The 27,341-nt window shown below is 43.8% G+C and overlaps 1 protein-coding gene across 2 annotated transcripts in view; it reads right to left on the reverse strand.

The window, feature by feature from the left end:
* Positions 1 to 27,341, reverse strand: part of ACBD6 (acyl-CoA binding domain containing 6) — a 114,742-nt gene that overhangs the window by 39,748 nt on the left and 47,653 nt on the right. For both annotated transcript variants that reach the window (XM_056531951.1, XM_056531949.1), the window contains exons 4-5: positions 5,278 to 5,363; positions 1,637 to 1,742 (exon numbers count right to left, since the gene is read on the reverse strand). In XM_056531951.1, the coding sequence (XP_056387926.1) occupies positions 1,637 to 1,742; positions 5,278 to 5,363 (192 nt within the window). The remainder of the gene's footprint in view (positions 1 to 1,636; positions 1,743 to 5,277; positions 5,364 to 27,341) is intronic.

Consider the following 27,341-nt stretch of genomic DNA (forward strand, 5'->3'; position numbering starts at 1 on the left):
TATATCTAATATATTGTGAGACAGTGACAGGAATGGTTGTCTGGGATCACTATACAGTGGTCCCTCAACACACGATGGTAATCCGTTCCAAATGGACCATCGTTTGTTGAAACCATCGTATGTTGAGGGATCCGTGTAATGTAAAGTATAGGACAGTGGTCTACAACCTGCGGACCTCCAGATGTTGCAAACCGACAACACCCAGCATGCCCGGACAGCCGTTGGCTGTCCGGGCGTGCTGGGAGTTGTAGTTTTGCAACATCTGGAGGTCCGCAGGTTGAAGACCACTGGTATAGGAAGTTGTACTCACCTGTCCCCGCCGCTCCGGACCGTCACCGCTCACCACCACTGCCGTGGATGTCGCCTTCCATCGCTGTCGCCGCGTCCCCGATGCTCTAGCAAGGACTCTGCTTCCCCGGCATCCTCGCTCTCCGTCGCCGCCATCACGTCACTACGCACGCCTCTCCTATTGGATGACGGGACGGCGTGCGCAGCGACGTGATGACGACGATGGAGAGCGCCGACGATGGAGGGGATCCCGAAGAGGACGCGCCGGAGCCCCGAGGACAGGTAAGTGATAGTCAGCGGACCACACGGGGCACCGTAAACGGCTATCCGGTGGCAGCTGAAGCAGTCAGCACTGCCGGATAGCCGTTTATGCGATGGCCCTGACATACAAAAGCATCGTATGTTGATGCTGCCTTCAACATGCAATGACCTCTGAGAGGCCATCGCATGTTGAAATTATCGTATGTCAGGGCCATCGTAGGTCGGGGGGGGTCACTGTATATTCCCAAGGTACCTGTCACAGATGGATACCAGGTTTCAGGACTCGCATATTTCATTCAGAGAAAGCTGGGCAAGATATAGGAAATTCAGAAAGTGTTAAATCCCTGGCAAGACTTACCAAATTTCCTAGCAAGCCAAGTTCTGTCATCTGACCTGGATTTTTAAGGTATGAAGGCAAGTTTGGTAGTGGATTTTTTTCCATCCTTTTCCACGACCCCTCCAGTTTTTTAATCAAGCCAAAATCAGCACAGGTGCTGAAGACAGCTGCTCATTACTGGGCTTTAAAACTAGGTGAGAGTCAGTTTGCAAGGGAGGCTGTGAGGAACCTGCAACACTGTTAAGAGTTTGAATCTGGAGGTTTGCAGCATCAGGAGACACTTTGTTGAGTTGTGTTGGGTGGCTGGTAGAAAACCACCCAGTTGCCCATAGCAGCCAATCAGATTGCTTCTTTCATTTTTCAAAGGCCTTGTTAAAAATGAAAGAAGCAATCTGATTGGTTGCTATGGGCAACTGCACCACTCTTCCTCTACACTGGTTTTGATGAATCTCCCCCAATATCTGTAGAGTTAGCACTAGATAAGCAGGATTTATCTTTGTGTTTATGCCCCAGTGTGAGGCTGTATTTGTTTTGCTACTGAAAAAATGAAGACAGGAGAGGCCCAGTTTAAACATTACTTCCCTGTCTGCTTGTGTGGCGCTGTTTGACTGGTTTTATGGGGCTAATCTCCCACAGTATATACAATAGTGTGCACAAGTTTCGGTCCACTAAAATATGTTTGTTTGACCAGATCTATCTATTATGTGTATAGAAAACATATACACACATGCGCAAACAATCACTGCACACCTCATCATCTGCCACATTAACATCAATTGTTCCTGTAGCCAAAGCTTGGGATATCCGTGAAATATCATTTTCTCGACAATAGTCAAAGATGTCTTTATCTTCATCCCTACAAAAATAAGATAATAGCATTAGTATCTTTTATAAAGCATAAAAAAACGAAACAAATAAGAGACGCCAGTATTTGTAGCAGATTGTGCCACACGGCAACAACGCTCACATGCTGTCTTTCTGTGCAGACGAAGTGCGGCTATTGGCATGGTTAAAAACTAGAACATGTGACCAGAAACATTGGCTGGGGCTACATCAGAACTAATCATAAAATTTTGAATTGTGTTTTTTCCCCCCCCTATGAATATGGGGTACTGCTGACCGGAAGAAGAGTTTGTTATGACGTGAAACTAGTAGTCATCCAGTGGTATGCCCCAGCTCTTGAAACTCAGGTCTCCTGCTCCCCGCACATCCAGCCTCTGATTGCCTCCGCTGTAAGACACGACAGAGTTTTTCCCTGGCAGTTTATCCATGGGTGAGTGCAGCTTTTTCATTTTCTTCTCATTATTGCATTCGTTGCACTAATTTTCTTTTTTTATGACAAGCTGGAACCCCCTCGTTTGGTTTAGGAGTACAAAGTATATAGAGACTGTGCTATGCCCAGCCTTTTCAAGTTTTGTACATGCTAAAGGTGCAGTGCCTGATTGCCGCAATCCCTCTTTGGTTTTGTCCACTGTTTCCTATGACAACTGCCCAACTTTCATGTAACTTTTTTATAATGGAATATTATCGGTACCGGACATTATACAAAAGTTGCAACCAGTTACAATTTGGATGTGATCAGGAGTTGAAGAAGCATGAATGTAAAGTTATAATGTAGCTGTAGCTTTAAAGGAGTACTCCGCCCCTTGACATCTTATCCCCTATAAAGAATAGGGGATAAGATGCAGGGTTTCAGATTATGGGACCCCAATCTCCGGCCCAGCACCCCGGCGTTCTGAACATTTATGTTCAGAACGCCGGTTTCGGGTGGCTGTGATCTTGACGTCAGGCCCTCTCCATTCATGTCTATGAGAGGAGGCATGACAGCTGTAGTGGATCACAGCCATCCGGCCCCCTCCCATATATATGACCGGAGAGGGTGTGACGCCACAACCACAGCCGCCCGGGGTTCCTGTGGCCGGATCCCCCTCCCCCACACCCACCTTGCGGGAGGCAATCCACCCCACTGAACCACCAGGGAGCAAGTACATGTCCTTTTAGACGCGGCTGCTAACTTTGACAGCGGTGAACTAAAGGTTAAATAGTCAGCTGCAGTAATTGCTGCATAACGGTTATTAAAGGCGGCCTCCAACTACTGAAATCAGCTGGGGGTTGCCGGATATGGAGCAGGCACGAGTAAGCGCTGCCCTATTCTATTTTTTTTAAATAAAAGGGGATTGTCAGTGTGGCTCTGCTTGCCCGATGCCGGGCTAAAGGATTAAAAAAATTCACCTGCCCGGAGCTGCATGTCCCGGGTGTCTGGCGGTAGGATTTCCACATCCCTGCATTATATAAAAAGTTTTTGCACATGACGATGCCAATTTAAATATTAATTTGGGTTAATATATGAAAATGAGAATATTTTTTTGTTAAAAGGGCTACTCCACTGGCCAGAAAAAGTGAAAACAATTGTTATCTCATCAGTAGATGAAATTAATAACAAACAGTTTAATACTGGGCACAGATCATAATGACATAAAAAAGGATTTAATAAACAACATAATGAATCAAGTCCTTAAATAGAAGTGGTGAACAATATGGGTTATAGCTAAGAGAGAAAAAATAAGAAGTAAGTAATAAGGGAAAGAGCATATAGGTTGGTATATAACCAGTATGTCCTTCAGCATCCGTGTGGTACGTTATTGAGTAAAATCATCAGTTTGGTCAAAGTTGATCCATAGTAGCTCCATATTTTCCATTTACATGATAGTCAACTTCTATTATATTGTAATAGTTCATACACAGCATTTCCATACATTTGAATTCATATATATATTTTATTTTTTATTATATATGTCACAGTCACGCCCCGCTCGTGATGTCAGAGCCACACCCCCTCAATGCAAGTCTATGGGAGGGCTGTCACGCCCGCTCCCATAGACTTGAATTGAGGGGACATGGCCGTGATGTCACGAGCCTCCGGCGCTGCATCCGACGCTCTAAATGAACACCGGGTGGAGCAGGGAGATCGCGAGGGTCCCCAGCGGCAGGACCCTGCGATCAGACATCTTATCCCCTATCCATCTTATACCCTTTAAACCTTGAAGTGTAACTAAAAATAAAAAAGTGATGAAGAAATAACTGATCACTGAACATAAAATATGAAGTTTAAATTAACCAGGCATGGAAAAGAGCTTTACAGTGATAGGTTCTAAGTAAGAGGAATGAGAGAAGAGGAAAGGAAATGTACGTAGAAGATCCTAACAACTTCCTTCCTCCTGGGACCCGGAGTCACATCACCTGTAATTATTTCCAGTCTTTAATCAGCCGATGCTCAACGCCGCTCAGGGGCCAAGAAAAGCGAAAGCTCATCAAGAGCAGCGTCCGCCACCCTCCACAGTGCACAGAGCTTTTAATTGCTTAGTGTGATTAGGCAATGGTGCGCGAGTGATCATTTTCATAAGAATGGGGGAATGAGGGATGATGGGGGCTGCAGTCCCGGGGGTCTGCAGCACATACACACCCTACACTCATGCAATTATTCACACCAGCTGAGCTGCTCCATGGCTGCATGAACACCGTGCTGAACACATTGCAGGAGGTGGGGGAGACCGGGTCTTGGGGGACAGAGTGGCACACAGTTAGCCGGCGTGTGCCAGTATGTTAAGTAGGCAGAAGATCTGCCAGGACATCAGACTCCCCACTTTTGGCAAATAGCTGTAATTGCTACAAGTGTCTGGATCTTCCAACTCTGGTATACACACAGGAACGGGTTATGTCCTATGACATCCATGCTGGCTCGAAAAACAGGAACATATTTTAAATTTACATGGCATAAACTGAACACACTAAATCACTATCGCTTTTGCAATAGAATAACATTTTGATTATTTTACTAATTTTTAAATTGTTTTATAATTAATCCATGCTTAATTCATATTAGCATTGAAGAAAATGGTTTACATATTCCATAATCCATGTGTTGTCCAGAACAGGCTCTAAAAAACACGTATGGACTGATCACAAGCCAATATGAATTCTGCTAGTCTGTGCACATCTCTGTTTTAAAAGCAAAAGCCTGACTGCCTGACCACACTGACTGACCTGTGATACTTCATGTCAAAACAGTCCATTTATCTGGCAGAGCAACTAATCAATTGCAGAGCCCATCAATCATCCTTGGTGGAACTAGTCAGGCCTGAGCGGAGAGGAGAGGACAGATGGCTGCCCGAGTGAGAAGGATTAATTCAATTCTGATAGATTACTGCAAAGCCTCATGGGACAGAGGAGAGGGAGGAGAAGAGGCACAGAGGAATGTGGGAGACCTGTTATGTGGAGAGAATTAAACATAAAAATGGAGACGGGGAAGATGAAGAGATGAGATAACAAGGTGTAAAGAAAAAATTATAAAGCAAAGAAGGCTTAAGATAACCAGGAAGAACTTCAGTCACCTAAGAGTCTCCTGCACCTTGTACAGGCAGCTGACCACCGGACCACCAAATGTTGTCTTGTGCTTTTCAACAGGTTCTTCAGATGCCTAGAAGAAACAAGAACAGTAACAATGCAAACTTAACATCTGTACATTGATCAGCCATCACATTAAAACTACTGACAAGTGACATGAATAACATGGACTGGGACAATGGCACCTGTCAAGGGGTGGGATATATTGGGCAGCATCTAAACAATCAGGTCTTGAGGTTGATGTAATGAAAGCAAGAAACACAGGCAAGTGAGCGGCTTAGACAATGTACATATCTACAAACCTGCTGATTATGGGGTGTTCCTAGCATAATGTAGATATCACATGAGGGTCTGTTCACACAGCCAAGTGGAAATTCCATTTTTGGCCTCCGCAAAAAGAATTGACGTGTCAAATTTTTTTTCACGTGGAATCTACTCAGAAACGCATTTCAGTATATGAAGACGGGGCATTTCCAAGTGCCAGAAATTTTAGCTCGGAAATATGGTTGCAGCAGAGTCCCATGGTTTTAAATGGGATTTTGTTGCATTGTGTACATGGTAGAATTTTCACGGTGGAAACAGCTGTTCAGAAAAGTCAGGTCTTGGAGTTGATGTATTGAAAGCAGGAAATACAGGCGGCTTGGAAAAGATAACCTACAAAACGGCTGATCTTATGGGGAGTTTCTAGCATACAGTGGTTAGCATGTTAGGGTATGTTCACATGACTGCATTTCCAAGTGGAATTGGGTGGAAAAATTCTGCTCTGAAATTCCGTTGCAGCAGAGTCTCATTGTTCATTTTCACTGGGATTCTGCTGCACTGTGCAGGTTGTGGAATTTCAGTGGAATTCCCACAGACAAGTCAATTCTACGAAATATGCTCTGAAATGTATTGTAGTCTATAGAGACAGCGCATCTCGCTGAGAGGTCCTAGCGTCAGCATGTCCTGCCAGCGACCACTGCCTGCAGAATGTCCGCCTGGAAAATTGTTGAGAGTCATGGGCACCCAGACTAATTAGACTGGTCTGATCTTACAGAAGAAATACTGTAGCACAAAAGGAGAGATTTATTAAAACCTGTCCAGAAGAAAAGTTGCTGAGTTGCCCATAGCAACCAATCAGATCACTGCTTTTATTTCTGAAAGGGCCTCTGAAAAATGAAAGAAGCAATCTGCAACTCAGCAACTTTTCCTCTGGACAGGTTTTGATAAATCTCCCCCCCAAAAAATTGTCCACAACTTCTTTATTAAAACGTGAAAACAAATGTGCAAACTGCAAAGGGCTTTTACTTAAAAGTAAGGTTATAAGAACTTTTGTTGCTACGCATGTTTTATTCATGTAATAAAGATGAAGTGTTTTTTATTCTTATCTGGACTGTACCTGATGATGAAGGTCTAAAAGTATTTAGTCTACCTGCCACATACCCAGTGTTATATACTCGAGTATAAGCCGACCCGAATATAAGCAAAGGCCCCTAATTTCACCCCAAAAACCCAGGAAAAGTTATTGACTCGACTATAAGCCTAGGGTGGGAAATACATCATCCCCCCATGTCATCATCCAGACCCCCGTCATCACCCTGTCATTTTCACCCCTGTCATTATCCCCTTCATCATCACCGCCTGTCATCATCCAGACCCCGGTCATCATCACCCCCCATCTTCATCATCCTGTCATTTTTCACCCCATCATCATCCCCCCCCCCCCTCCTCTTCATCATCACCGCCTGTCAATCCCTTCATCAGTGTTCTTCAACCTGCGGACCTCCAGATGTTGCAAAACTACAACTCCCAGCATGCCCGGGCATGCTGGGAGTTGCAGTTTTGAAACCTCTGGAGGTCCGCAGGTTGAAGACCACTGCGGCATTCGTCATCATCCAGAGGTCTTCTTTTACTTAATTCCTTGGTTTGGAGTAGCGGGATGGCATGAATAGACACAAGTGGGGCTCTGAGGCTACAGCCGTTTCATGCGTAATGCTCACTTCTCTTGGCTGCTACTCCGAACCAAGGAATGAAGCAAAAGACAACATTTTTGCAGTTCGTGCTTTACCATCATTCCTTTTCTATCCAATGAGGGGTATTATAGCACTGGGAGGTCAAGTAGTTTTGCACTAATTTCTTTTGGGTTTCTAGGGCTGCCAAGCCATAGCCGAAACACAATTTTCCATTTCCAGCAGGAGTAAATAGGACGACTTGTAGGAGATTTTCTTGTTAGGGCAAATGGGCTCAGTTCTGTTTAACGCTTAGACAGTGGGTCTCTAGCTGTTGCAAAACTACAACTGCCAGTATGCCTTTGGCTGTCCGGGCATGCTGGGAGTTGTAGTTTTGCAACAGCTAGAGATACACTGTGAAAAAAAAAACACTGTTTTAGACAAGCTTTATCAAATGCACCAATATTACAGTGGCTCAATCTGGCACATCTGTACACTGTCCAGTCTAAGTTTAAACCAACTATAAAGTTACTGTATATCGGCATTGCATGCCCAAGCTTGCCACGCCCCTATATCCAACTAGGTGCAGAAGTGTTTATAAAGGGTCTAAAAATGTGGTGCAAGTCAAGAAAGCCAGTTTTTTTGGTGCAGTTACAATAGTAAATCTGTCCCAATTATATTAAAATGTATAAACAAAAAATTATATTTGTTAAAATAATATAGAATTTGTAAATAAATTGTTACAACTAGCGCTCAGGCCAGACACGCTGGCTGCAAGAGCTCTCCTGCCCCGTCCTCCTCAGCTGGCGGTTCGCATTGCGGGACGCGCACACATGCGAACGTCGGGCAGTTACTCTCCTCCTACTTGCTCTGTTGTCCCAGATTGCCGGCGTGTGTACCCGCCCTCTAGGGCATGTGTGCGTCGGCTATCTGCGATTTAAAGGGCCAGTACGCCCCTAATTGGTTACTGCTGCTCGCTGACACTATAAGGCTAAGTTCAGACTACGGAATTTCCGCCTGCAATTCCGCTTTGAAATTGTAGGCGGAAATTCCGCTTGCTAAGATATATAGTGTAGTGAATGGGTTTCCGTTCACAAATTCATACTGCAGAATTTGTGAATGGAAAATCAGCTTGGAAATTTCCACCTGAAGAATGGCGTTGCTCTTTCTTCAGGCAGAAATACTCGCGGAACACATTGCAGTCTATTGGAGACTGCAGTGTCCACGCAGTCCTAGTGCCGACTGATTCAGTGGGCGCTGGCCGCACTCGGAATCTCCGGGTGGAAGTTTTCTGCCCGGAGATTCTGTAGTCTGAACCTAGCCTAAGTGTCAGCCCTTCCTGTTTCCCCTTGCCGGATCTTTGTGCTCATTTGCCAACAGAAAGCGTTCCGTTCTGTATTGCCTTGATTCGTTCCTGACCACGCTCCTGTGCCGTCTGCCCTGACCTGCTGCTTTTCCTGACTACAAGTCTGCGTCATCCTTCCAGTGCCACGTGTCACCTCGGCAGCCTTTGTGGACGAGTTGTGCCAGGGGTAACGACCTGGGTGCCGCCTCAAGTGCATCCCGCTTTGTGGCGGGCTATGGTGAATACCAGCGGCACCTTAGACTCCGCTCCCTGGTACCGCACACAGGTTCAGCGGATCCACTTCTTCAGTGCCGCTTACATAAATATATGTATTTTTTTTTTCTTATGAACCCGTACCTCCAATCGGTGGAGTCTGTTCAGAAATGCATAGCCATCAATGAAGATGGCAAATGTCACAGCATATCCACTTGAAAAAAATACTTCTGCATTTTAATATAAGCATAAATATTTTAATGGAATACCTTTACAATATACATCAGGAGAACAAACCTTATTGGAAGGTTAGCTTAAATTTTTTTTAATGGCACTCTAGTAATGTGAAATTTAAACAAACTACAGCCCCCACCCCCTACCACAGAGGGCTGGAGATTAAGGGGTCCTGGGTGCAGAATTGTACAGGCAACTTAGGGACAAGGCTGAGGCAGCAGTAAAGCCATTTCCCAAAACATTTAGATGCCATCCATCACTTTGTAATACCGGAATAAGAATGTGACTAGTCCTATGTTTAAAAACACACATTTCTAGTGACAGCCAATGCTATATTTCAAGTGTCCATCTGCAGCGGACGCCCAGCAATAAATAAAAGCTGCAGAGCTGTAAATTCCCAGTGAGCAAGACATTAAAAGGCAGCAGTCAGGTAAACGGGAACCAGCAGAGTACGGGATGAAGAAGAGGAAGAATACATTATGGATTCCACTTACCATTTCTCAGCTACACAACTGTCTCCGAGCCTGTGACATTAACCTCAGGGCGTCACAAATCCTCTTAATAAAATCATATAGCCGATTTCTATGAAGCAGCTACTTACATAGTGGACGAGCACTGCTGAATACATTCTCTAATACAGCTCAATGGATCTAAAAAGCTTATATCCCTCCACAGTCTCCTGCCCAGACACAAAAACACACAGGGGGAGATTTATTAAAACCGGTCAGGAGGAAAAGTTGCTGAGTTGCCCATAGCAACCAATCAGATCGCTTATTTAATTTTGGAAAAGACCTCTAAAAAATGAAAGAAGCGATATGATTGGTTGCTATGGGCAACTCAGCAACTTTTCCTCTGAACAGGTTTTGATAAATCTCCCCCGCAATGTCTGGTGGACATCGGGGCTGTGAATACATATTAAGAATGATATAGGGGTAGATTTATCATTGCATTTAGAGATTTTTTTATGTTGCCTACTCCAGGCGCACAAAACGTCGCAGATGGGACTAAGCAATTTTTTGGGCGACTTTACTTAAGCAACTTTCAGCTTTCACTTTGCAGTGGTTGCAAAATTGTGAAGTGAGAATGTCGTACATAAGCATAAAAAAAGTAGCAAGTTAAAGTCAGGTCAGACCTGACATCGTATGATAAATGTCTTTATCCAAAGCAAAAAAATAAAAAAATAAAAAAAAAATGGATAACTTCAAAACTTACTTTCCAAAGACATTAAAGGAGAACTCCAGAACACACAAATTGTCCCCCATACTGCCGGCAGTAAAAAAAATTAATAGATACAAACCTTTCTTCGCTCCCCCGATGCCTCCGATAACCCGCTCCGGTCTCCGCTGCGATCCTCTTCCTGGTTGCCGGTGGTCGGCAAGTCATACGCCAATCACCGGCCGCAGCGATGTCCTGACTTGGCAGGCGATAGGCTGAACGGCAGTGTAAGGTTTTTGGCCCCAGCAGCAGCTGCTGGTGTAGTGAAGAATTGTGTGTCTTGAAGCGTTCTCACACTGCCGCTCAGCCTATCGCCGGCCGAGTCGGGACTTCGTTGCGGCCGTTGATTGGCGTATGACTCGCCGACCACCAGGAAGAGGATCGCGGCGGAGACCGGAGCGGGTTACCGGAGGCACCAGGGGAGCGAAGAAAGGTATGTATCTGTTAATTTTTTTTTTACTGCCGGCAGTATGGGGGACAATTTGTGTGTTCTGGAGTTCTCCTTTAATGATAAATCTCCCCCATGGTCTTTATCCCCCTGTAAATATGGGGCCAGAACATTGGCCATATAAGCAGTCACTTAGCTGTGCTAGAAAGAGAATAAACTATAGAAACTTGATAGAATTCCTCTCTATGGGAAAGCTGTGTGATTAGTAATGTGTCCACTACTACAGCTTTCCCAGAAATAGGCATAAGACACTAAACAGCATTTTGGTATGTCAATAGACAAGGATAGCTTAGGCTGATCTGTAAATAATTTTTCCATAAGCGGGATAGGACCTGTGGCCAACCCTAGAAACTGCATTATATAGCTTAGAGCAGTATTTCCCAACCAGAGTGCCTACAGATGTAGCACAACTACAACTCCCAGTATGTCCAGACAGCCGAAGGATGTCAGCTGGACTCGCCCCGGTTGGACAACACTGGCATAGGGAGCCCTGATTACACACCTTTTTACAGTTTCTCTATACGCTCTTCCATTCCTGAGTTATGAGGGTTTATAGATTGACAATTCAGGGAATCAGTCAGATGGTCGTGAACTTCATTTTAATAATAGGAGTGACTATCTGGTGATGGGTGGGACTATACAGCTTTATAGGGGTTACAGGATACAATATTTTTAACATATAAATGATCTTCTCTGGACCATTGTTACTTGAACCCATCCTCAACATACAATGCTACGGACAGTCCAGATCTGCAAAACGTGTCAATGGCTGGAAGAACCGACCAATCAGAATGAGGCATTTTACTGGTAAAACCCCTGTATTACTAAAGTGCATGCACTGACTGGTGTCTGGTAGCGCCTCCTACAGTACAGGGAGATATTACATATGTTCTGTACTACTCTTTACCTGTGCCAGGGTTACCTGCTCCTTTGGACACCAGGTGGGGGCGGCTCCGTTTTACTTTTTTTTTGGGACATTGTGTTTACTGTACAAGACCCTGAAGAAGCTCCTGTCCTCTACATAGACAATGATTACAGCTCCAGCAGATCTTTCTTACTTTTATATGTTAGGACTTGCTTTATCTGTGTTAGTTGACAACTTATTTTTCTTTAATCCTCACTTTTTCCTATTTTTTGATGACCTTTTGAGGCTTCAGAACCATTTAGCAGGTTTACATATAGAGTTATGGTTTCAACATACAATGGTCATCCTGGAACCAATCAATATTGTAACTTGAGGGGCCACTGTATTAAAGAGTTGGGATAACGGACAAGTATCTGACTGTTATGGTCCATCACTTGGATCTCCATCATTCCTGAAAATAAATAAAGGGAGTATCCCCTGGGTGAATGAAGCTACAGTTCTGTACAGTGGGGGCAAAAAAGTATTTAGTCAGCCACCAATTGTGCAAGTTCTCCCACTTAAAAACTTTAATCTCATGTATACCTCAACTATGAGAGACATAATGAGAAAAAAAAATCCATCAAATCACATTGTCTGATTTTTAAAGAATTTATCTGCAAATTATGGTGGAAATTAAGTATTTGGTCACCTACAAACAAACAAGCAAGATTTTTGACTCTCACAGACCTGTAACAACTTCTTTAAGCCCTTAAAGGAGTAGTCCAGTGGTGATTCAGTGGTGAGCAACTTATCCCCTATCCTAAGGATAGGGGATAAGTTGCAGATCGCGGGGGGTCCGACCGTTGGGGCCCCCCGAGATCTCCTGTACGGAGCCCCGACAGCCGGCGGCAAGGGGGCGTGTCGACCTCCGCACGAGGCGGCGGCCGACACGCCCCCTCAATACAACTCTATGGCAGAGCCGAAGCGCTGCCTTCGGCAATCTCCGGCTCTGCCATAGAGATGTATTGAGGGGGCGTGTCGGCCGCCGCTTCGTGCGGGGGTCGACACCCGCTATCTCGGCGGAGAGCCGGGGCCCCGTACAGAGAGATCGCAGGGGGCCCCAGCGGTCGGACCCCCCGCGATCTCAAACTTATCCCCTATCCTTAGGATAGGGGATAAGTTTTTCACCACTGGACTACCCCTTTAAGGATCAAGCGTTTTTCTGTTTTTTGCACTTTCGTTTTTTCCTCCTTGCCTTTTAAAAATCATATCATTCAATTTTGCACCTAAAACACCATATGAGGTTTTTTTTTTTGCGGCACCAATTCTACTGTGTAAAGACATCAGTCATTTTGCCCAAAAATCTACGGCGAAACAGGGGGAAAAAAATCATTGTACAACAAAATTTAAGAAAAAAACGCCATTTTGTAAATTTTGGGCACTTTATGACACTTTATTTTGTAGGTCCATACAATTAAAATGATACCCTACTTCTATAGGTTTGATTTTGTGGTACTTCAGGAAAAAAAATCATAACTACATGCACGAAAATAAATACATTTAAAATTGTCATCTTCTGACCCCCTAGAACTTTATTTTTTGTGTACGGGGCTGTACGAGGGCTCATATATTGCGCCGTGTTCTTAAGTTTTTATCAGTACCATTTTTGTTTTGATCGCTTTTTATCAATTTTTTATGGTATAACAAGTGACCAAAAAAATGCTATTTTGGACTTTGGAATTTTTTTGGCGCGTATGTTGTTGACCGTGCGGTTTAATTAAAGATATATTTTTATAGTTCGGACATATTAGCACATGGCGATACCACATGTTTATTTTTATTATGTTTATATATTTTTTATATGAAATTTGTGAAAAGGGGGCGAATTAAACTTTTAATAAGGAAGGGGTTAATGAGTGTGTTTTTAAAAAAAAAAATTTCTTCTTCTTTACACTTTTAGTCCTCTTAGGGGACTTTTAGGAGGAATCATTTGATTCCTCATACAGATCAATGTGGTTCCATAAAACCACATTGATCTGTGTGCTCTGGAGCAAAGGAGCCGGCACTAAAGGAGAGGTAAGGCCTCAGGCTTTATCCCATTGGATCGCCATCCACCCCACTGGACCACCAGGGACGGGATAAAGGCACCTTTAGATGCCGCATGTCTGCTATTAACACCGCCCCCCAGCTACAGGAAACAGCTGGGGGTGGCCGGTATGACTCTAGTTCGGAGCCCGCACCATACCCCTTTAACTCTTTAAGGACGTAGGGCATACCTGAACGCCCTACGCCCGGTCCCGGTGTTTAAAACGGGGTCACGCCATGACCCCGCATCACACCCGGTCGGTCCCTACTGCTAATCATAGCCGGGACCCTGGGCTAACGGCGCGCGGCATTGATAGTTGTGCCGTGCGCTGTTAACCCTTCAGACGCGGCGATCAAAGTTGCCCACCACGTCTGAAAGTGAAAGTAAACGCTTCCCGGCAGCTCAGTCGGGCTGATCGGGACATCACGATAAAATCGCGATGTTCCGATCAGCTGGGACGCGGGCGGAGGTCTCCTTACCTGTCTCCGTGGCATCCGATCGTCGATTGATTGCTCCAAGCCTGAGCTACAGGCTTGAGCAATCAGGCCCCTATCTCACTGATCCGTGCAAAGCTATGGCTTTGCAGGGATCAACATAGGAGATCAGCGTGTGCAGTGTTATAGGTCCCTATGGGAGCTATGACACTGCAAAAAAAAAGTTAAAATAAATAAATAAAAGTTAACAAAGGTCATTTAACCCCTTCCCTAATAAAAGTTTGAATCGCCCCCCTTTTTCCATTAAAAAAAACCTGTGTAAATAAAAATAAACATCTGTGGTATCGCCACGTGCGGAAATGTCCAAACTATAAAAATATATCGTTAATTAAATCTCACGGTCAGTGGCGTGCGCGCAAAAAAAATCCAAATTCCAAAATAGTGTATTTTTGGTCCCTTTTTACATCATGAAAAAATGAATAAAAAGTGATCAAAAAAGTCCAATCAATACAAAAATGGTACCAATAACAACTTCACAACACAGTGCAAAAAATGAGCCCTCATACCGGCCCGTATGCAGAAAAATAAAAAAGTTATAGGGGTTAGAAGATGATAATTTTTAACATATAAATTTTCCTGCATGTAGTTATGATTTTTTTCCGAAGTACGACAATATCCAACCTATATAAGTAGGGTATCATTTTAACCGTATGGACCTACAGAATAAAGATAAGGTGTTATTTTTACCGAAAAATGAACTGCGTAGAAACGGAAGCCACCAAAAGTTACAAAATGAAATTTTTTCTTAAATTTTGTTGCACAATTAATTTTTTTTCCGTTTCCCCATGGATTTTTGGGTGAAATGACTAATGTCACTGCAAAGTAGACCTGGTGGCGCAAGAAATAAGCAATCATATGGAATTTTATGTGCAAAATTGAAAGCGTTATGATTTTTAGAAGGTGATGCAAAACAGGGTTAAGGGGTTAACGGCACATGGACGAGTATAGACATCAATGGTCGTTAACAGGTTAAGAGTCCTCTTTCCTCCACAACCCGTGAACGGTGAGCAAAAACCCCAAAACCACATGGGGGGGGGGGGGGACCTAGGAAATGAGAGCTGGGACCAAAATAACAAAGGCTACCATCAGTAAGACACTACGCCACCCGCCAGGGACTCAAATCATGCAGTGCCAGATGTGTCCCTCTGCTTAAGCCAGTACATGTCCAGGCCCGTCTGAAGTTTGCTAGAGAGCATTTGGATGATCCAGAAGAGTATTGGGAGACTGCTATATGGTCAGATTAAACAGAAGTAGAACTTTTTGGTAAAACTCAACTCGTCATGTTTGGAGGAGAAAGGAGGCAGAGTTGCATCCAAAGAACACCATACCAACTGTGAAGCATGGGGGTGGAAACATCATGCTTCAGGGCAGTTTTTTTTTCTGCTAAGGGACCAGGACGACTGATCCATGTAAAGGATAGAATGAATGGGGCCATGTATCGTGAGATTTTTAGTGAAAACCTCCTTCCATCAGCAAGGACATTGAAGATTAAATGTGGCTGGGTCTTTCAGCATGACAATGATCCCAAACACACCGCCCAGACAACGAGTGGCTTCGTAAGAAGCATTTCAAGGTCCTGGAGTCACCTAGCCAGTCTCCAGATCTCAATCCCATAGAAAACCTTTGGAGGGAGTTGAAAGTCCGTGTTGCCCAGCAACAGCCCTAAAACATCACTGCTCTAGAGGAGATCTGCATGGAGGAATGGGCCAAAATACCAGCAATAGTGTGTAAAAACCTTGTGAAGACTTACAGAAAACATTTGACCTTTGTCATTGCCAACAAAGGATATGTAACAAAGTATTGAGATTAACTTTAGTTATTAACCAAATACTTCTTTTCAATCACAATTCTAAACAAATTCTTTAAAAATAAGACAGACAATGTGATTTTATGGATATTTTGTGGATTTTATGGATGTCTCTCATAGTGGAGGTATATGTATGATGAAAATTACAGGCCTCTCATCTTAAGTGGGAGAACTTGCACAATTGGTGGCTGACTAAATACTTTTGTGCCTCACTGTATGCATTTACAGTACTTGCTGTGGGACTGCCAAAGAAAACCGAGCACTGTGAATAGGTAATACATTTTAATCTTGAGATGAGAAGATTCACACAAAAATTATTATTATTATTATTTTTTTTTTAAATCCTTACCTAAAAAACATTGTTAAAATGTTAAAACAGTCTTTTTAGGGTAGGGTCACACATTCAGCATTTTGCTGCATATTTGATACTCCATATTTTCCTACCCATTAAAGTCAATGTGAGAAGAGAAAAAGGGAGAAGGCGCTCTCATATGCAGGACTCCAGATCAACCCGTGGATGGGAGGAGGGAAGACAGCCACTTACCAAAGTCAGTTGTGTACCATACACAACAATGTAAAGAGCCTTTTCAAATAAGTCCCATCTGCAGCCTTCCTTAAGTATGGAGATCAAAACAAGACTTCGGAGATACACAGGATCACGGCGTTGAATGGGACAGAGGAGTCAGGACAACCGAACCTTCAGGTGAGTAGCTTTATTTGACCAGCATGCAACGCGATTCGCTGCGCATGCGCAGCGAAACGCGTTGCATGCTGATCGAATAAAACTACTCACCTGAAGGTTCTGTTGTCCTGACTCCTCTGTCCCGTTCAACGCCGGGTGATCCTGTGTATCTCCGAAGTCTTTTTGATCTCCATTAAAAAGTCAATGGATAGCAAAAATAGGTGCAAAAAAATAGGCAGTAAAATACGGTATGTGTGACCCTACCCTTAAACTACAGACGTCAAAAGCAATTGTACAGGGACACTATTGCACCAGTATATGTATTTTTGCAGTATTAAAAAACCTTTGCCTTAACTGTATAGTAAAAACACGACCCAGGTGGAAGTTCTATCACATGCCTGTGCGTAACGCTAGGTTCCAGCACATGTCTTCACGTTGTGCCATTATTCATCGTGCTGATCAGTGCTGGGCAAGTTTCCTTCCCTATAAGATCTGTCTGCTACTGACTTGGTAGACTTCCCAGCTGAGCGAAGGGAGGGGTACATGGATTAAAGAGTCCGATGCAGCCCTGATAAACAATAAAGCGGTTCTGTCTCTACAGACTTCCCTGGTGACAGATGTTCCTAAATGGCGCTGTTATTTTATGCAAATGTACGTCTGCTCTGATAGCTCATTTACATACCTGAATAGCAGCAGCTAAGAGCTTGGCAATAAACTAGCAAGCAAAAATTATAGCCACAGGTTGCAACGTTCAACGAGTATACGGAGTGCGCTGTGTAACTCCTTACGTGCCAAAGATGTTTTATACACTTGGTTTGTGATTCCTATAAAATGCTGTTCACTGCCAGTAAAGAAGGCGCTGCAATCTGTTAATGGAAAGCATGGGGAAAGGTTAGATCAACCCGCAAGTGTCACAAATGTCTTCTAAATAGTCTATCTAGCAAGGACAAAACAGGCTAAGACAAAACCATGTGTCATCTCAGAAAGGCCAGTGCAGGAATTCTGCTTACGAGATCACCCAACCTCCAGCTCTTCACTAGCAGACGTCACCACTGAGGTATGAGGCCCAGGCTACCTCAGTATGGCTGGATAAGGGACTTAAAGGGGTTATCCAGAAAAAAAAAAAAAAAATGTTTTTATTAATCAACCGGCTCCAGAAATTTAAACAGTTTTGTAAATTAATTTGATAAAACAAAATTGTAATCCTTTCAGTACTTATGAGCTGCTGAAGTTGAGTTATTTTCTGTCTAAGTGCTCTCTGATGACACGTGTCTCGGGAACTGTCCAGAGTAGAAGCAAATCCCCATAGCAAACCTCTCTACTCTGTGCAGTTCCCGAGACAAGCAGAGATGTCAGCAGAGAGCACTGTTGCCAGACAGAAAAGAACAACTCAACTTCAGCAGCTGATAATTATTGGAAGGATTAAGATTTTTTAATAGAAGTAATTTGAAGTAATAGAACAAATCTGTTCAAAAACTTTCTGGAGCCAGTTGATTATAAAAAAAAAAGTTTTTTCCTGGAATACCCCTTTAATGGCCCAGTCAATATAATAATAATACTGTGTAAATTACATGGCTGATGGAATACGGAGCATATACAATGTGCACAGTGTGTGACACAGAGCACAAAATATTGTGCATAAAAATGTTACATTATTTTACTGTAAGAAAAAAAAAAAAATACTAACACATGGTAAACATGCTGACACTGTAACGCTACCTGCTGGGCTTAGTTTACTTGATCGCAGTGATGAGGTGATCGTACACCCATGTGACTACAATAGCCAATCACTGGCCTTATGGTTGTACCAGCAATCAAATAGATAAAAATAAATAAATAGAGCAGTGGGACAACAGGATCAACCTTACTGTATTTTTTGTTTATTTCTGAACATTCCATTAGAAATTTGTTTTCTTTTATTATTACCAGACAAAGTAACATTGCTCCATTATTTAAAAAACAAAAAAGAACTGAAAAACTTCCCTAAAAAAAAGGGGTTGTCTGCAAAACTAGCCTAAAAAAAGCTTCTTTCTACGATAAACACTAAGGTCCTAGACTTAATGGGCTTTGCTGCCTGAATTAGAATAGTGGTCCCTGTAGTAACTGCATCGTGGCCCCTTAAAGTGGTATTCTATAACCTCCATGTGACGCTTTGTCCCATTTCCATGCAAAGGACCCGCACCTGGAAGTGTTTTAATGCAAATCTTTTTACTTTACTGTTGTCTCTGACCTTTCCCAGCATTCCATGCAACAAGACACAATATATCAGTGGTACTCAACTGGCGGACCGCGGTCCAGATCCGGCCAGAGGAGGCATCCGCTGTCCCGACATTCATATGTATCGGAGTCTTTAAGACACCAATAAAAAAATGAATAGCTGAGCGCCACCGAAGCGAGGGAACGCTTTGCTCCCTGCCCAGCCAGCACTTTTCCTATGATGCAGGCAGCATGATCAGCACATCATCTGCTCTGGCCAGGCCTAACTAGAAGAGGCCAGAGCAGCGTAGGATCGGACACAGATAAGCAGTGTTCAGACAAGTAAGTATGAGGGGCCGGGCCATCCGCGGTTGGGGTGAGGTGGGAGATGAATGCTGCAGGGGTCTTGGGGTGGGGGGTGGAGAAGAATTCTGCAGGGGTGTTGGGGTATGAATGATGCAGGGGTCTGGTCTTGGGGGGGGGATGAATGATGCAGGGGTCTGGTCTTGGGGGTGATGAATGATGCAGGGGTATGGTCTTGGGGGGTGGGGAAGATGCGCGATGCAGAGGTCTTGTCTTTTGGGGGGGGGGGAGTAAAGATGAATGATGCGGGGGTCTTGGGGGGGGGATGAATGATGCGGGTGGGGAGTGTTAAGGCAGAAGAGGACATAAGGGTCTGGTGGGACAGAAAAGTGTAAAGATAAATAATGGGTCTTGGGGGGCAGAGGAGTCAGAGTTTAAATATTTTCAATGGTTTTCTGCTGCTCAGTGCATACTGTAGAATCTACACAGTGGAATTCCCCCAGCAGAATGGACGTACACCCAAAGAATGAACATCTTTGGACGGACGTCCATTTAGCAGGTGGTTTTCCACCAGACTGCATTGTCATCTAGAGATGGTTCACATCTGTGCAATCCTATCGCCAATTGCTTTGGTGGTGCCTTCAGCAAGCGGACATTCTGTCAACTAAATGTCCACAGTGTGACGAAGCCCTTAGGGGTCTGCATGAAGAGGGGAAAATGGGTCTGGGGGGAGTACAGGGGTAGGATTCTGACAAAGAGGAAATAGTGTCTGACAGTATTATTTTTAGGGGGTCACAATGTCTGACAGGGTTATAATGATTATTGTCTTTATACAGAGGATGAGGATCTACTAACAAAGTAACCAATGATGTCCGGGCGTCAGACTCTGCAGAGAAGATGGAGCTGAAAGAAGACAAGGACCAGAGGAAGAAGAAAAGGTAAGACAGAGAAGACGTCTCCTGTGAGTCATTATACAATTGTGTATTCTCCTGACTGTCCCATCAGAGCTGGAGTCACTTGTCATTTCTGCAGTGATGATGGGTGACCCTGTACCCCAATCTGTGTTACAAAACTACAACTCCAATAAGGCCTGAAGCTTTGCAACCGCTGGAGAGCCACTTAAACTGAGGCGATTTTAGAGTATGCAGCCTATTTATTTTCAATGGGTATCTGACTGCTGCAACCCCCACCATTAAAAAAATAAAATAAAAAAAATAAAATGGGCTGCATAGTCTAATAATCCTGGGCCTATTTTTGCTCCCAGTCTATCCCTGGAAGTAAGTGTATTACAGGTATGTCCCAACCTTTAACTCTACAGTTGTTTCACAACTACAGCTCCCATCATGCTCTTCTGTCTGCATGATGGGAGTTGTAGTTTTGCAACAGCTGGAGAGTTCACATGGGGGGGGGGGGGCAGGCATAGTGGCAGAGTTGGGGAGGAAGCATCATGGCACAGTTCATATGGGGGGCAGGCTTAAAATGGCAGTATTATAGTCAGAAACAGGATGTATGGAGGAATTCTATCAGGGGCATGGTGTTTGACAGCATTATATTTAGGTACACAGCATGTAGTAGTATTATAATCAGGGGCACAGTGTGTGGCAGTTGTAAACAATTATTTATTAAGTCATAATCGTTCTCCAACAGGCAGCACCTGTTTCTGGCATGGCACAGCGGCCGCTAGGTGTGAACCAGGTCTTAGCGTTTAGCTCGGACCTTCACTGGATGGCAGACCTGGATAAGCGGACCCCTTCTAAAAGTAGTTGAGTACCCCTGTAATATATCTTAAGTCACATGATTTTTTTTCTCTCAATTTTCTCTTTAGCAGTTTGCCCAGGCGTACGTCATGCGTACTTCCCCCACATTTACCAAAGAGGTGCATGTTCTTCACAAGTAGCAAAGTGCGGTCCGGGCTGGTGCAAGATTGCACCAACATTTGAGTGTCTGCACCAAGACTGTGCAACAATTTGGGCCATTACAAAAACCGAACCATGCCATACTACAGTCGAGTTGTTTTCTTGAATGGAGTCTAAATGTTTTTGTGTAAAAATTTTTAAACTTTTTAACCAATTGCAATATTTTGCGACAATTTACAACCAAATAAATAAGTAAAACCAAAGATAAATCCCTCCTCCCCCCATATTCTTATCCAGTATTTCCCAACCAGGGCACCACCAGCTGTTGTTAAACTACAACTCCCAGCATGCCCGGACAGCCGAAGGCTGTCTGGGCATGCTGGGTGTTGTAGTTTTGCAACAGCTGGAGGCACCCTGGTTGGAAAATAAAAAACTGTTCTTATCTACAGCTGCCTTATTCTAAATAGAAATGATCAACTAAAGTAAATATAGATCATCATGTCATCCCTTTATACCCCATGAAATGCAATGACAATTCTGTGCAGCCTTTGTATACGGATCTGATATGGAGACTGCCCAATAGTTGATGATGCAGATATATAGTATATAAGTAAATGTGTAACATATTTATAGCCGTATCTCACTGTAGGGAAAGGTTTTATGCTGTGAAGCAATACGCCACCATTGGCTCGCCAGCACTATCCCTTTGTCACTCCTCTCCCCCCTCCCCTCTCGGATATGATTTGTATTCCTACCAATACTGACACCAAAGCCATAATTCAATTAGTTGGAGAGCAAAGGATCCCCCAGGAGTAGCATTCTCCTGGCCCAAATCACTGCATTTCTCTGGCAGATGACAGGAGGGCGAGTGTGTGTGTGCTGGGAAAAAACAAACAGGCGCAGAGAAAAGCTGCCAGCGACGGGGGTCGACCTGGCGGAATGAGACGGCCCACTTACCCTCTCCGGTTCTTACGTGTCCCATAGGGAAGTAGGGAAATGATGTGCATGGACCTGAGATGGGCAGTTAACAAAACGCAGAGAGACAACTAACTCCCACTGCAACCATAACACATTAATTCACAAACTGCTCCCCTGGGCACCGAGAGTGAAGTATCCGACTCCGAAGAGGAGGGGGGGGGGGGGGGGCCCCGAGCACGAGCAGATGGCTCAAAGTCTTGCCGGGATCATTTTCCAGATTAATAAAAGAGCGGCGTGATCACGGCGATGTCAGGCAGTGTCACCTCCGCGCTGGTCTCAGATTCGACAGTAGTGTTTAACAAAAGCCAAAGACCAGAAAATAAATAAATAAAAACCAGCAGATAACCCTAGTGACCCCTCAGGGCAAGTGATTTTAGATATCATCTAATAGGGTTCTTATTTGCAGAGGGTACTGTCTATTCTATATATCAGTGTTTTCCCAACCAGTGTGCCTTCAGCTGTTGCAAAATTACAACTCCCAGCATGCCCGGACAGCCAAAGGCTGTCCGGGCATGCTGGGAGCTGTACTTTTTTAAACAGCTGGAGGCACACAGGTTGAAAAACACTGATATACGCCTACACAAGACCAAACCAGAATTGTACGTTACCAAATACTAACCTTCAGGTATAATACGTCCAGTTCACACTATGGAGATACCTCAGTGTGAATTGACCCCAATTATGCTTTATTCCGCAAAAATAAATAAATTATATAATATATATATATATATATATATATATATATATATATATATATATATATATAGGGTTATCGGTTTGGCCGATATTATCGGCAGATATTCACGATTTTCTAAGTTATCGGTATAGGCAATTACCTTGCCGATAATGCGGGAGCTTTAAATCAATGAACTGCAGCGGCTTTTGCGGGGCCAGAGACCGCCGCCGCCACCCGCTTCTCTCCCTCTGCCTGTCCTGAGTCCAACCACCGCCGCTGCCCTATTGCCTCCCCTCTGGCCAGAGACCGCCACTGCCCCATTGCCTCCCCCATCCCCGGGTTTATAATTGCCTGTTCCCGGGGTCTGCGCTACTTCTGGTTCCAGTGGCATCCTGAGCTGTTACTTCGCCGGGCCACTGACTGTGATGTCGCGTTGAGGACATCACTCGCCATTATGCCGCGAAACACACAGCAACAGCACAGGACGCCCAGGAGCCAGAAGTAGCGCAGACCCCGGGAACAGGTATTTATAATTCTATCCCCAGGCCGGTGAGCCTGTTCATGGTGAAGGCCAGGCTGGTGACTGGGGGCAGAACTCCTCCGGTGTCCGGGTACAGCATGCTCCGGCTGCAGGGCAGCAGAGTAAAGGGCTGCGGAGGGGCGGCTGCGGCTGAACTCACTCAGCAGCTTCTCCATCTCCATTGTGCAAAGAGGCGGGGTTGGACTCAGGACAGCGGCGGTGGTGGTTGGACACACACACGGTGGGCAGCGGCAGTGGTTGGACTCAGGACAGGCAGGGGGAGAGAAGCGGGTGGCGGCAGTGGTCTCTGGCCCCGCAAAAGCCACTGCAGTTCATGGATTTAAAGAGCCCGCATTAAATCATTATTCTGCAGCAGCTTCTGCAGGGCCAGAAGCAGTTTATCAGGGTATACTCGCAAACACGCACGCACCCTCATTTTACCAAGGATATTTGGGGGGAATTAAAATGCACGGAATATCGGTATAAGTTATCGGCTATCGGCCTGAAAGTTCACAGGTTATCGTATCGGCTGCAAAAAAATAAAAAATCAATATCGGTCGATCCCATTATATATATATATATATATATATATATATATATATATATATATGTTCACACACACACACACTTGTATAGACAGAAATGTTTGCAATATAGTGAAAATGTGAGCAGTCCTCCCCATGCTTCATGTGTCACAAGTGAGATTTGCGGTATAGCGCAACATAGTGTACAGGAATTTGCAAGTTTATTATGTCTTTCAGACCCTTTTTAGACTAGCAAAATAAGGTGTCACGGCTTAAATTGCCACTGTCAAAAACAAACACTTTTTCTATGTCGTATATATTGGCAAAACATTAACCTTTCTAATGTTCTTCATAAAAAAAAACAAAAAAACTTTTTTTTTTCTCTCCTAAAGACGACCATTAGGGGTCCCCATACTATTCAGAACATTATTCTGTGTGGCTGCAGCATCATCTTTGTCCCAGCTAAAGCACAGTCTAGGACAAAGTACAGTAAGTGAGGGGGGGGGGGGGGGAGTTTAGCACTCCTCTGTGCTCACTCCTGTCCTGTCAGACTGCAGAATGAAAACAGATGAGGGGGTTACAGAGTAGCCTGCATTGATTGGATGAAGTGAATGGATAATGCAGAGAGTAAAGGTGGGCTCGTCTGGGACACACCCCTTCCAGAGCAGTGGATATCAGAATGATCAAGCAGCAGAAAGGAGGGATTTGTCAGCAAAATACAGAAGCTAGACACAAAAGACACGTAAAGCATCTGATCTAATGAATAAAATATAGAAGCATTACTTTTTTCTGTAATATATGACTGGTTTGCTTTAAAATGCCCTTATAAACATATAAAACTGCTTTTTTATTTCTCAGCCAAGTGTCAAGAAGGCGGAGTTGAATTGTTTATATGCAATTGCCTTGCAAACTTGTTTGGAAACACTGGTCTACACTGTCTAAGAGCTGCAGACACCAGTGGGTAGCTGTTAGGGTGTAAAAGCAAACTGTACCTTCTCTGGAGTGCTACCTACCTGGCTACATAGCTACCTACCCTGCTACATAGCTGCATACTCAGCCCGCCTTCTTGATACTTGACTGAGAAATAAAAAAGGCAATTTTAGTTTGGCAACCACCTTTGGGTGGTTGCCAAACTAAAATTGCCTTTTTTTATTTCTCAGTCAAGTATCAAGAAGGCGGGGATGAGTTGTTTAAAGGGGTACTCCGCTGCTCAGCATTTGGAACAAACTGTTCCGAACGCTGGATCCGGCAGCGCGTGACGTCACTCCCCACCCCCTCAATACAAGTCTATGGGAGGGGGCGTGGCGGCCGCCACGCCCCCTCCCATAGACTTGCATTGAGGGGGCAGGGCTATGACCTCACGAGCTCCCGGCGCTGGCTCCAGCATTTGGAACAGTTTGTTTCAAACGCTGAGCAGCGGAGTACCCTTTAAGTGCCCCAAGCCTGCCGCCTTACTCATCCACATATCCAGGGATGTTTCCAGCCCTGCTTTATGGGTAACCTCAGGCTTATTGAGATCTGCACTTTCTGCCCCTCATTGTAGCAGCCGTGACGTCACTGCGCTCTCTCATCTATATAGAAAGTTAATCAGTGATTGCATGTAATGACTTTTTAATCAGTTTGACAATGCAGCCATAGATTAATCCTCTGTACTGGCTGCACGAGGCATCATACAGCAGTAAGTGATCTAATGGTAATCTATAAACGGTAAGGCTGGACTAAAAACATTATAGGGGACATTTATGTTTGCTTATGTATTTTTTTATTTTTTTTTTATCTTTTTCTTACAATTTGTTTTGCTTATTTGCGACTTATTTATCAACTGGTTTCAGCCTGTTTAAATTTCTTTCACGTAAGCTATTTTTTTTATTTATTTTTTTGCTTTGGTAGAGGCTTTTTCTGCTCCAAATGTGAGCTGGAGTATATTTAATAGTTTTTTTCATGCAATGCGACTTTTTTGCAACTTTCCCACTTGATAAATCTCTGACCACTGCAAGTAAAAAAAAAAAAAATCACTTTTTGCTTTATTTATTTTCATTTTGGTTTTTTTCCTAAGGGCACTGCACAACCAAAACGTCACACAAAAAAATAGAGTAGTTGCACATGTGACTTTTTTGCGACAATTTTAAGCAACAACAAAAAATAAAAACCTACTAAATGTTTTGATAAATTTCCCCTATATAGAGATATATTTTTCTATATCTATATACACACACAGACCACAGATTAGTCTGTATTTAGCTCCACATCACTGTCTGTTCTGTGTGTATTTTGTCTGCAAGATACATGTAAAACTTGATCATCATCTGCATTATATCCCAAACTAGCTGAGTACCCGGCGTTGCCCGGTTCTTCCTTCCTATTCCTTGTTGTGGAGGAAAATCAACAGAGGAAGCTTTTGACTTCAAATCCCGTCCTCATATATTGTTGTCATATCCCGACCCGTAATATGTGTACCAGGTATTGAAATATCTCCAGCCGTACGGAAGTTATGTGGGAACATATATTTCCCATTGATTTGCATGGGACTTTAAGCAAAAACCCCGACCCTCACAAATAGGGGTAGTTAAGGGTTAAATTAACTATCCTATATTTTAAGTGGACATATAAGTAACATGTGACCAAGTATTATGGAAATATCTCCAGCCGTATGGAAGTTATGTAGTAACATATATTTCCCATAGACTTGTATGGGACTTTAAACAAGGGTTAAATCACCTATCCTATGATTGTTATTGACATATAAGTAACATGTGGCCAAGTTTCATATTAAAATCTTCAGCCGTTTGGACGTGATGCTGGAACATACACACATACATACATACATACACACATTGGGGGGTATTTATCAGTTTTTCCTATTGACAGTTTCTTTTTACCCTTTTTTTTCACTTTGGTTTTCGTGGACATGCACCAAATTTATCATTTGGTGCAAGTTATTAGTAATTTTGGCTCAAATGTTGAAATCAGCTGTTCACAGCGCCTTTTACACAGAACTTATCGCTAGAGATGAGCGAACTTACAGTAAATTCGATTCGTCACGAACTTCTCGGCTCGGCAGTTGATGACTTATCCTGCATAAATTAGTTCAGCTTTCAGGTGCTCCGGTGGGCTGGAAAAGGTGGATACAGTCCTAGGAAAGAGTCTCCTAGGACTGTATCCACCTTTTCCAGCCCACCGGAGCACCGGAAAGCTGAACTAATTTATGCAGGATAAGTCATCAACTGCCGAGCCGAGAAGTTCGTGACGAATCGAATTTACTGTAAGTTCGCTCATCTCTACTTATCGCCACAGAGGACGAGTATTTTACCCTGTAGAGCAGCCATTTCGGAGTCCCTCCTGCAGTATATCAACAAGTGACATGAGTTATTTTCTTTTGTGGGGTTTATAGCCACCATGTGAAATGGATTTTAATTTCAACTTGAGTAGTTTATTTTTTATTTTTTTGGTTACTTTAGTGCAGTGGTCTTCAACCTGCGGACCTCCAGATGTTGCAAAACTACAATTCCCAGCATGCCCGGACAGCCGTTGGCTGTCCGGGCATGCTGGGAGTTGTAGTTTTGCAACATCTTGAGGTCCGCAGGTTGGAGACCACTGCTTTAGTACTTACCTTTCCTGAACCTGTGTGGCCAGGTCCAATGCTGGCTCAACAGAGGGTGAAGGTTCCTCAGAGACAACTATGTCGCAGGATAGTATTGAGCA

The sequence above is a fragment of the Hyla sarda genome, chromosome 7, assembly GCF_029499605.1.
Source record: "Hyla sarda isolate aHylSar1 chromosome 7, aHylSar1.hap1, whole genome shotgun sequence".
Lineage (NCBI taxonomy): Eukaryota > Metazoa > Chordata > Amphibia > Anura > Hylidae > Hyla > Hyla sarda.